The 12,098-nt window shown below is 42.1% G+C and overlaps 1 protein-coding gene across 1 annotated transcript in view; it reads left to right on the plus strand.

Moving 5' to 3' along the window:
* Positions 1 to 12,098, plus strand: part of SNAPC3 (small nuclear RNA activating complex polypeptide 3) — a 243,388-nt gene that overhangs the window by 173,509 nt on the left and 57,781 nt on the right. Inside the window, exons 4-6 of the mRNA XM_078675911.1 lie at positions 5,716 to 5,820; positions 7,388 to 7,537; positions 11,875 to 11,957. Coding sequence (XP_078532037.1) covers positions 5,716 to 5,820; positions 7,388 to 7,537; positions 11,875 to 11,957 — 338 coding nt within the window. The remainder of the gene's footprint in view (positions 1 to 5,715; positions 5,821 to 7,387; positions 7,538 to 11,874; positions 11,958 to 12,098) is intronic.

Genomic DNA, 12,098 nt, shown 5'->3' on the forward strand with positions numbered 1-12,098 from the left:
GCAAATAAAGTAGTGTGATGAAAAACCAATTTATCAAAAACAAGTCTGTATCCATATCCTAACGGGCATTGGTACTGCATCGGATTCGCCTATGTGATTAATAATGAGCTGTTTTTGTTGTACTTTGTAGCTTAGTGAGCAGTTGTGCAATATGTTAGAAAACTCAGTTTAAGCGTTATGACTTTTTTCAACTTATAACAAAAAACAGCTTATTATTAATCACATAGGTGAAACCGATGCATTACCAATGCTTGTTCATCAGAGATACCACTAACTTAGTTTAACATACATTTTTGCAACAACCTGCAACTTTTCTTATTTTTTTGTTTCTACTTTGCTCACACCTAGTTCCAAGATCCAGACTAGATGCATCTTGTGGGTACCTGTATCAAGACTACCCACTTGGCATGGACTTCGACTATCTGCCCTGGTCGTAGTGGCTGCTATGGATGCTGCTAGTGGCCATGCTCGTGTTGCTGGTGAGATGCTATTTTGGGGGTTATTTGAACAAAAAGCAAAAGCTTATTGACAGCCAGTCATAAATCTTCAGGCCACCAAAGAGGGCACGTCCAGAAATATGAGGCATGTTGCTTGAGCGCTGCAGCAAGTCTTTGCAGACGCGAAGGGGGGAGTCAGAACCGGCAAAATTCGCTCGTTTCATGTCACTGTAAAGGCCACGTGGTCTTTCTGGTCCACAGCAGAGGGTCTGCGGGGTCCCCCGGAGATGCCTCACCAGGCTCATTGCTATGACGCAGCAGATAAGATATAAGCCATTATTATCGGCCACTCCAATGTCAAACTCCAATCACCTTTCTCGCTCTGTAAACCGAATGGGCTTGGCAAGTAACTATCACCTGAGAGTAACTAACATCGGAAGGCGCCGCAGCTGTCTGATCACGCGCTGCCATTAACATTTGTGTCATATGAATATACAGGCTGCTACTTTACCTGATCCGTGGCTGAGAGTCCGGGGGACGGTGGCGCTCCAATAATTGCCGGCCATTCACACGCAAGGCTGGTTACAGGCAGGCTCAGGCCGTTGGCCTCAGCAATTCCGGTTTGCCGCCCAACCCGCCTCCAGTGAGATTCGCCCAGGCTGTCCGTGGAGAGTGCTAAGCGGGGCCCGACCGTCCAGTGACAGACTGCTCTGGCGGCCACTGCAACCCGGGTCCCGACCCTAACTCCTCTCCATCTCGCGCTCTCCCTCGGCTTTGTAATTCATACCAAGGGAGCCCTGGACGAAAGTGAGGCCTGGAGCGCCAAGGGGGCGTCCATCTCGCGGTCTCCCTCGGCTTCGTAATTCATAACAAGGGAGCCCTGGACGAAAGTGAGGCCTGGAGCGCAAAGGGGGCGGGTCAAGAAGAAACAACGAGCACCCGCGAGAGCAGCAGCCGCAGCCATCTGAAGAGCCTCGGTAAGGATCGCCAAAGTCCCTCTCTCTCGCTCATTGTGAGCCTGGGACTGCTGCGTGGGCCCCTGGGGGCGAGGAGATGCGGCTGTAGACCCTTGTGCCGTAACCGCGATGCACACCGGCAGAAGCACCCGGCTGTAATGAAGAGCAGCGAGATGCGCGTCGGGGGCTAAATAAGGAGGTAGGCACAGCGCGCCTGTTAGAGGGGGGGTGTATGCGTGCGTGTCTGTGTGTGTGCAGGGGGGTGGGGGGCGGCAGCGTGTGTATGTGTGTGCGTGCATACAGAGGGGTGGGGGCTGGCTGTGTCTGTCTGTGTATATGCGCGCGGCGCGGGACGGAACGTGCGCGTTCGCGCACACAAATCCGGCCGCTTTCAAGCTCGTAACACCCTCTTGTCCTTCCTCCCCCCGAGACAGACAACATTAGGTCTCCAGCTGAACACCTGCATCCTTTGGATGCAGTTTACCAGCTCGACCTAAAAAGGACCGTGAGGGCTACCTCTAAACTACAGGCTACCAGAAGGATTGATTTACATGCCATGCCGATTTAACATCAACAAGGAACTACTAGGCACCAATTATCAGAGATTGAAACCCTTTACGCATGCTACAAACTGAATACTGTTTTATGCCAGATTGGAATATAGGGAGTGCGTGGTCCCTTATATGTGTGACTGATCTCTTTTCTTGGTCATATAAAACACTTCATTTCATCCCATTATTTTCGTAATACTATGACCATTACCTCAATTGTAGTTTATTCCTTTTCCCTCTGTGTAAGACTCTTTGGCTATATACCTTTCCACAATGGCCGTTAAAACATAACTATACCAATATGGCTGCCACGACGTGACTTGATGCTTCCTCTTATGTAAGATGTCCTAATACTTGATTCCTCACTGTAAACACTTCATGTCTCTCCAGCCCCTCCAGTGACAGAGCGTACTATGTATGGGCCGACAGCAGACCCATTTTCTTTTTGGATTGCTGACAGGCGCGATAGTCCAGTCCTGCTAACCGGTCCTATTCTCTAGGACTGCGACTAACTTGGCCTTCATCCCCTTTTGCACTCCTGGCATAATTTAGCACATGGAGTTCCTGACCCTCTTCCAAGGTCAGTTTTGTACAGAATGTGCTCACCCATCTTTACTACTTCTGACAGCTGGGCAGAGTGTCTCTTTATGGATCATGTAAAGGTTTTTTTCTTAGTACTATATTTTCCGCTCCGTAAAATTTACTTTAACCCCCGTACCCTCGATGGACTTAGTTTACCCAGCGATCGTTATTTTCATTATGTAATCATCACATTTGGAGGTCAAAAGGCATTTGCCTCTTATTATTATGTGCATGCGTGACATTTCAGGAGTGGAGTACTACTACAGTAACGTGCGAACACCCGTCGCTCAGTTGCGCAGTATTTCTTGACCTATCTGAACAAGTGTTTAATAATAGGATTACAACCTTGAAAAAGCCCCAGGCCTGCGTGCCAATGTGGGGCGTAACACGTGTTGGCTGTTGAACCGTCCAGCACCTGTAAACAGGAGACTGGACAAAAAAACACACATCTGTACTCAGAAAACGTGTTGATGCCCATTACACGGATACATAAATAATGTCATAGATTTTTTTTTTCATATATAGTCGCTTTGTGTTGTGCACTCGTTTATTAGTTATACGGATTTATGGACCCTAAACTATGGAACTGTGAATGCACATATACACGAGTTCGATTTTTGAGTAAACGACCGAAGCAATATAGTGTTACACCAGACCCAGGGTTCCTTTATTTTAATACTTAAAACACAACTTGGTGTCTTTTGGGAAATTCCACAAAAACTCTCGCCTCTTCAGAACCTTCTTCAAACACCAATTCCTTCTTCTATTCTTTTTATCTTCTCCCTACTCTTCATCTGCTGTTTTGCTTCTTCTGGTTCCTGTTATTTGTAAAACACTGCCCCTCTGTGGGCGTAAGTGAGTACTACAAATAATTAACATCTAAGTAAATGAATTGAAAAAATGCTTCCTCCACTTTGGGACCACTCCTGCTAAACAGTATAAACTTTGAAATTTAGATTTAATACCACCAAAGCATTTCGTTTTTGATTGGATCCTAATAAATTTAATCTGAGAAGTTGCTGGAAATCCATTTTTCCATGACATCACTTCAAATGACCAATGACGTTGGGCATAGTTTCTCAGCTCACTACCATATGCAGTGCTATACGTGTCACAAAATGTTAACCTCTGCAGTCCGATTGCCTAGTGGGTTCAGGCTCCTGCTTCAGAGATTTGTATGTGTCACAGTTATGAATATAAACTGGGACAGCTGAGCCTTTCATCCTTAGAAAGGCGAAAAATATCAAAACCATTAAGCATGGACATTCGAATATTAAAGAAGCCAAGAGGCTTCTCATTTTTCAGTGTATTCCCTGAAGATGTATTCCACCTCGTCCTCTAGTTTTTATTTAGTTAGAGTAATCTCTGAGAGGGCTTTCTGCACTTTAAAGGTTCCCTTAGCAGGGAAGACATATCATTCAGGCAAGAAAAGATTTTAAAATTAGTGGTGTTGAAGTGAGTCACTGCTTTTGACGTAGACCGACGCCGTATAATGGCATGCGGAGATGGTCACATCTATCAGAGAACTTAGAAGATGCATATTAAGTGCTGCTTTCCTGCATTATTTACATTGTAGAACAGGCACATTACACAACTGGGGACAATAGGTGTCTGTGTGTGGGTGGTTTGATCGGGATGATTTATGTTAACAGACCTACTGCCCACTGCTATTAATTGTCCCTGTTTCACTATATATGCCTCTCCACTTTTTTTTTTAGCACATAACAGCTATTAACAGAGTATTAACAGACTAATTTTATGTATTAATTAGAAGCCTAAAGACGCCATTCTGTTGCCCAGCCTGGATTTCGATCTGTGGCCTGCATGTTCTACAGCAGTTTCCATTGTGTGCATTTAATCCTCTGGGGTTTGGCTGTTCTAATGAGACCATGGTTTCATGATCCCCGCAAATAATTAGGTTGTAGACATTTTATCGAAACAGTCTTAAGTCTATGTCCTAATTGCGATTGCCTTGGATGAAGCAGAAGTAATTCTCGCAACATGTGCAGTCCGATACCCCGGGGTATTGAATGGGTTACCTAATTTAAAGCGTGCGATAATTATCTCTAATTCCAAGTATACTCTGTGAGAATGTGCAACTACATGCAGAATGAATACTTTTCCCGCAACACTGTCCGTGTTTTGGAATTTAACAGCCGTTTTTCTCCTATACATTTTGGCAGGCTTGATTTGCCGAAATTCACCTGGGGAAAATACGAGGGAGGTGGTAATTGCCACAACGTATATATCTGACCCGGTACCGACAAGTGTTTGCTCCTCTCAGAATTAGGGCGGTAGTGTGCACTATTGAGGCTAATTCATGGTGTATAAAATGAACGCTGTCAGTAGTTCCATACACCTTTTCAACCCACAGTTTGTGAAAACGGTGAGGCGGACGCTGTCATCTGAGTTTTTCTCTGTGCTCTAATTAGAGAATTCTGACTAATGGCAATTCGCTTAAAATCTCATGTGGTCTGGAGTTTACCTTATGGTTTGGAGTTTACACAAACTTGTATGCCCATCTGTTGTTCTTGCTAAGAACTTTCATATGGTATCACACCAACGTCTTATTTGGCTCTACAACAGAAGTGTGGATTTTCCCACCTTCGAGAAGCTAATGATTTATTGTATAAACCGTTTTCGCACAAATGTCTGACATCATAGCCTGCTCAGAGTAGAATGGCAATATCTTATTTCTAATTCTAGTTGTTTGAAGTGAAATGAAAATGAGGTGCAGTTGGTTCTATTGTTAACCTGTTCTGAAAGGAAAACACCACGTATCTCTGCTGCAAGTAACGAAGAAAGAGGATAGCATAATCCTTGCCTATTTGTCCTTAATAGAATTGAAACTTTCCGTTACGATAGCGAAGACATTTTTCCTTGGTGGTCATAATCAGATCCTGTTAGGTAAGAGACAAATCAGTAAAAGTGGTGCCCCAGAAGGCAGTGTGGACACAGATTTCAGGGACGTCATTGTTCATGAATATTGATCCGCCTTTCCTTGTATGAGCCACGCTGATGTTCAACATAGATTACAAAAATGTTACGCAAGTTCTCTGTTATCCTGGTCAGCAATATTTTTTGAGCATTGTGTCTCTTGGATTATGAATGGAAAGGGGCTGTGTCCCCAAATATTACTTCTGAACCTACTATGAATGCCATTTATGACATAAACTGTTTACTCCTCAGGAGTCGCATGCGGAAGGAAAGAAACCACAGAATCCATCCAATTTAGTGAATGAAGGAGAACTCGTCTTGACCCTAAATATTATTTATCCCATCATATTTGAAAAGGTGAGTAAGAACCGGGTTGCAGAGCAGTGGTTCCTGAACCTACCTTTCAGACTGTTAGAGCATAGCAAAAGTATGTTAAACTTAAGTGTGTTTATAGCTCTCTTGTCTAGATGTGAATATAGTTTGTGTCAAGAGTCAGTCAATGTCACTAAGGGAATAGTGAGATATGGAAAGAAAATGGTTGTTGTGGAAGTGTCAAAAAATGATGGCAAGTTTGTGAGTGTACAGTGGTGAAATTTTGAACGAGTTACCAGAGTAAATAAGAATTCTAAGAAGATGGACAGGTCACATGGGAAAATTGGGTATCTAAGTGTGATGTTCATAGGTTGGGATTTGATACATGTTTTAATGTTATCAGCACATTTTACGTATTTTGTCATGTCTTAGCTTTGTATTGTTCTTATTATTATCTGTATTGCCTTTTTGTGTTAGTTTGTCTTGTTTTCCCTGTTTAATGCTTATGTTAGTTTTTTTTTTCTTCTGGGGATTAATATTATGTTCCTGTTTGACAAGATGTGTTATATCCTAGCTTGTTCCATGGTAGGCCTTTAGATTAAGACACGTCAGGTAGGTCTTTTGAAGGCTCCTTTCTCCTTGCAACTCTAGGCTTCACTCAGCACACTGACACCAACGTTCCATGCATCATCACATTCTAAAAGCACCCACACTCAGCATATTCTAGAGGACTTTTTCAATAAAAAAATTTTGAAGATTAAAATACAATGTTTTATCACGAAGATTGTTAGAATACACTTAAAAGTTGCAAAATGTGATGCAATCTGGGGAAAGCAAAGAAAAAGCATAGCCCCAAGGATCTGTAATTTTGCACCCAGGTACAAAAAGTTTAAAGGAACTCCATATCAGACAGGAATATATTTGTATGTAAGGAGATTATTATTTGTGTTTCACTCTGCTGTCTTAAAAGCTTTTCATGATTTAACTGTGTTCCAACACTGTCTTAACCCGTTGGCTGCGCTGAACGTTCCGCGCCAGTGCGGAACGTTCTAAGAAACGGGCGGGCCGCATCTGCCAACGGACGTGCGCAGCACTACCGAGGTAGTGATTGCGACGGCCGTAGGCCGACAGCAGCAGCCAATGGGTTAAGAGACATTAGAACATTGGAATGGTGAACGCTCCATTGTGCTCTGGTCTTCTAATGGCTGGTAGAAACCTGGACCATCAACATTCCAATGTTTGTTCACAGCTGATGCTGGGAACAAAGGCCTCACGGAGCCCGAGGCGATTTCAACCCACCTCGGGCTCCTTGAGGTCTTTGTTTTACAAATTAGAACATTCAGCGCGCTACATCAGGCTCTAAGGCTATGTTGAATACTTTTAAATCGTAATGTTTACATAGAGAAAACCGCTTTGTGCAGGATATACCATTTCAGAACACCTCTCACTCGTACCTTAATAAAAGATGTTACTTCTGAGACCAGAACTCCTGGACAGTGTTTTACTGTGATATGTTGTCCATGGGTTATATTCTCCACAGCTGTTTATATAAAGCAGACAACTGTTTTAACCTGATGCCATCATCTTTTGTGTTCCTATATGTTTGTTGTAGCATAAAGAGCACAAACCATATCAGAGAGTGATGGTGTTGGGCAGTCAGAAACTTACTGAGCTTCGGGATTTTATTGCGTGTGTCAGCGACCTCCAGGTAGGAGGAGAATTCAGCAACACCCCTGACTTGGTGCCAGAAAACATCAGTAAGGTACGTTTTGGATGTTAAAAGACTGCATGAATTCTGCACAGAACTTGAGATCTTATTCTATTGAATAAGCAAACTTATACATTTAAGCAACATTTGCTAAGGGAGCGGTCTCGTTCAGGTAGTTATTGACCAGGGTGGAGTCAGAGGCCCAATCAAAAATGGAGGGCCATGCCTCACCCTAGCCACCAGGGTTGGATTGGGATCAAAAATCGTTCCGGGCACACACAAAAAAAAATAAAAGTGACCCATATTTGCATACCTGAGAGTGCCAAAAATGTGGATAATATTGCTATTGTAAATTAAACCCCTAAAATCTGGAATGAAATTCTCAAAATTGTTTGTTGGAAAGATATGCGCTTCACTGATCTACTTAGATGGAAGCTTGCAATAAGCATGCTTGGATTAGGTTTTTGGTGAGAAGGCTTTGCCTTTTTATTGAAATGCTTTGTAGTGAATGCCCGGGTTTGAGTGTCACTAAAATGGGCATACAGAAAGGGTGATAACAGGTTTTAGTGACAATTGAAATCATTTCTCAGTCATGCTAAACTCATTTTATGAATTGTGGTTAGTTTTAAGCTTATATCACCCTGTGGAAATATGCTGCTCCTCTGTTAGGATTTGATAAACCATGTGTGAGAGAAATCGGGGTTCTCTCATGATTGTCTCATGGAGATTATGGGAAGTGCTTCAGAAGATAAAGGAACACTTTTCTGTAATATCCCAAATATTTTCTTGGCTGTGTGCAAAAAAAGTCTGACATTCTGAGTAACGCATGTACTTTCAACAGCAGTATATGTCTGTCCGTTGATCTCGCACTTTTCTATTGGACTTCACCACAGAGTATTAATAAAAAAACAAAAAAGTTCACATTTTATTTTTATTACAGATATGAGGCACACATGAGTGCCATGGTGTAGAATTAGGAGCTGTACACCAGAAAACATTTTCTATGTAAGAGACTGATTTAAAATGAAGCAATATAAGTTATGACTAATGCTCTGAAAAGTTGCAACAAATATATATCTTCTAATCCATGTGAGCAATAACTTTGGCATAGTCAGTAAAACATGTACTACCAGCAGAAGTCTGTCATTCCCTAGTTTTTTAATGTAGCTTTGTGAATGTGCTAACATTAGGTATTCAAACAAAAGTGAGGTACTCCTGAATTCCTCTAAGGTGGAATAGGAGCTGTTGAATCTGAAGACTTTCCTATGGAGGAGGCTGGAGTAAATGAGCATTGAGGTGTTAATGCAGCTATGAACCCAGTTGGATAAAAATGTGTGGGGATGTATGGGTTTAAGTCCTTCATGGCAAAATATATTGAGGGCTAGTCGGATAAAATTAATTAATAATACCAAAGTCCAGCATCCCCTTTACACATTATTTTCTCTGTTCATCCATCCTGTCTGACACTGCATACCTCTTTTATGTAGTAATAACAATATTTTGGTAGTTATAGCTTTTTAAACTCTGTATTTTAAATGTATGGGAGGAGATATTTTAGAGGTGCAGAATGCTATTTGCAGATAGAACTCACATTTAAATTAATAGATGTCTTACTGCGGGTGCCATCATGTTCCAAATACATGCAACTGTAATTATTAAAAGATATTTTTAAATAAGTAACATTGTAAATCAGACAGAACTTCGTGGGTGCTTTTTTAAAACTCGAGGAAAACTCTCCTGGATTGCTGGAATTTGACAGCTGGGGAAACATTCAGGGCCAGATGTAGGTCGCCAAATACCGGTCGGTAACGGCCGATTTCGGCCGTTACCGACCGGTATTTGGAGTTTGAGATGTAGGGGGCGTAACTTTACAGAATCTGTAAAGTTACAGATTCGGTATATTTACCGATTTGGTAAAATACCGAATCGGTAAATGTACCGATTCTGTAAATCCAGATGTAGGTGGCACTGAAAACAGTGCCACAGGCCCTTAGGAATTCATTATTTACCACCAAATAATACTTAGTGGTAAATAATGAATTTATGTGTACATGCACATTTGTGCATGTACATCGGTGCCATCGGTGCCATGTGGCACACATACATGCCCTAAGGGCATGTATGTGTGTCACATTGCAAACAAGCCAGAATCAGGGGTGCAACAGGGTGTCAAAGTGACACCCTGTCCCCTTGTGAATTCGGTAATTTTACCGAATCGGTATTTACCGAATCAGTAATTGACATTGATTCCTGTAATTACCGAATCTTACCGATTCGTTAAATGAATAGGTAAAAATACCTACATCCCGATTGCCAGTTCTTAAATACCGAATCGGTATGATTCGGTATTTAAGAATCGGTAATCTGGGATTACCTGCATCTGGCCCTCAATGTATAATACAAACATACAGGAAGGTATGTTTTTGATACATATTTGATTTTCAGATGTCCAGAGATTTATGCTACCTGTTGTCTTTTTTTCTAGACCCGTCTCTAAAACCTTCCATTACCAGGATGGTACTGGAAGGCTTATGAATGGGGTCTGGAGGTGAACACACATCACATAATCTTCTTAGACAATTTTGTTGCTTGTAGCGGTCCTTACACTAGTAAGGACATGTTAAAAGCATATCCTACCTGTTAGATTGTATCCTGTGTCTCCGAGTGGCATTTCTGGGTCTTTGAGCTCCTGAGTCTAAGTGCCTGAAGTGTTGTGCCAAGTTGCTTGAGCAGCTTCAGTGAACACTTTGCCCATATGTTGCAGAATCACTGCACATTTCGGTCAGGCCTTGCTAAAGGACATCTTCAGCTTGACCATATATGGTCTTATTAGCCTGTGTCTAGCATTTCCTATGCTTGGAAATCTTATACATATGAAAGGATAGAGACATAGACGCACTGCAGTAATGCCAGTTGTCTTGACCTATCTATACATAAGTGGTTTATCATCTAACCTGTTCTATCTTGAGGCTATCTGTAGCGGCCAATGTGTCGACACGCATGAGCGTAGGTAGGCCTTTGTTTAGTGTTCCCTGAAGTTTAAGGGTGCAGTCTGCTTATGTAGTGAATGGAAGGTGCTCACTTACCTACAGTACAAAAGGGGGTGGTGATGGACGGAGCATCTGAAACCCCTTTTGTACCACTTACCTACAGAGTCATTATTGCATGTGACAGAACTTTCGTTGAATGAGTTGGTCTTGCTAAGATCTATGGTAACCTACAATTCACGAGTTTGAGTAATCCAACACTTTCAGAGGTTGCTAAATTCCTTGCCATTAAATAGTTAATCAGATCTAGCCACCAGGGTTGGATTGGGATTGCAAATCAGCCCGGGCACTCTAAAAAATAAAATAAAAAAAAGTGGCCCACATTTGCATATTGCCTCTCCGCAAAACACTGCTTTGGCCATGTTTTATAAAAAGAAGAAGGGGGGGCGAGGCATGTTTTCTTAACTTTACTTAGATAAAAAAAAAATGCAGTGATTAGTTCACACAGGTGAAACACCCCTGTAAACAAGTTCAATATGCATACCTTAATGGGCTGGCCCAGCGAGAGAAAGGAAGTGACACCTCTGCCCATTGATAAAAGGGAGGTAATGGACTCCCATCTGCCTCCAGAAAAGCCACTCAGGCATCCATTGGGCCGCTGATGACATCCGAACAACACAGACACTGCTCCCCTGCCCCCCCCCCCCCCCCTCCCCCCAGGCTGCCCAAAAAGCATCCCACAGTTGGAACTCGGTTACGGGCCCCTCGGCCATTGCCTGAGTGCCCGCCTTATCAATCCGACCTTGCTAGTCACTATAAAAATGAAAAACTACTATTAGAGCAGTGTGTGAAATGGAAATCCGGAAGACCATTACTCGCTTTTCTAGAGTACTTGTATGCTGCTTAGCCATTGAGAAGTGCCAGTGCACTTCCTTTCAATCGTGAGAGGTGTAGGTTCTAGGTACCTAACTATACCTACCCATTTAAATCACTGTATTAGAGTAACATAGTTACTACTCAAGTAACTTAAATTTACTTTTGAAGATTTCATTCTGTTTAAATGTTCGCATTGCTGGTCTTTCTTTTTTGTGTGCTAGCGATTAATTGAATGTTTTCCAAGCATTCTTCTAAAGTTAGGAAAGATTTAGAAGAAATTAGTAGTTAGCAAATTCCAGTTTAAGACTCATCACAAAAACATATGGCAGAAGTGAGAACCCTAAATACTTTATATTTGAACTTTAAAAGTTATATTTGATTATAGACGAGCAGGTTTTGAGACAACTGTCCTTTATTACCATTAATGTCGAGGATGGCAGTCAAAGCTTCAGTGCTCAAGAGTTGAGGATGAGCTCCACCTTCTTTGATATTTCATTGAATAATGATCTTGGTCTTCTTTTCTTCAAGGATCTGTTCAAATCGGCATTCTTTTATTTCAACGGCGTCTTCTACAATGATATGAGATACCCTGAATGCAGAGATTTAAGCAGGTATTGTAATTTTCTGTTATCCGATATCCTTTGTGTTGGTGGCACTGCGATCCTGAGTTTCTCTGCTAAGTGTAGAGTAAAAAGAGCTTTCGTAACCTACAGAGACTGAAGGATGGCTCCAGATCACAGCAGGTATACACC

This window comes from Lissotriton helveticus, chromosome 2_1 (assembly GCF_964261635.1).
Source record: "Lissotriton helveticus chromosome 2_1, aLisHel1.1, whole genome shotgun sequence".
NCBI lineage: Eukaryota > Metazoa > Chordata > Amphibia > Caudata > Salamandridae > Lissotriton > Lissotriton helveticus.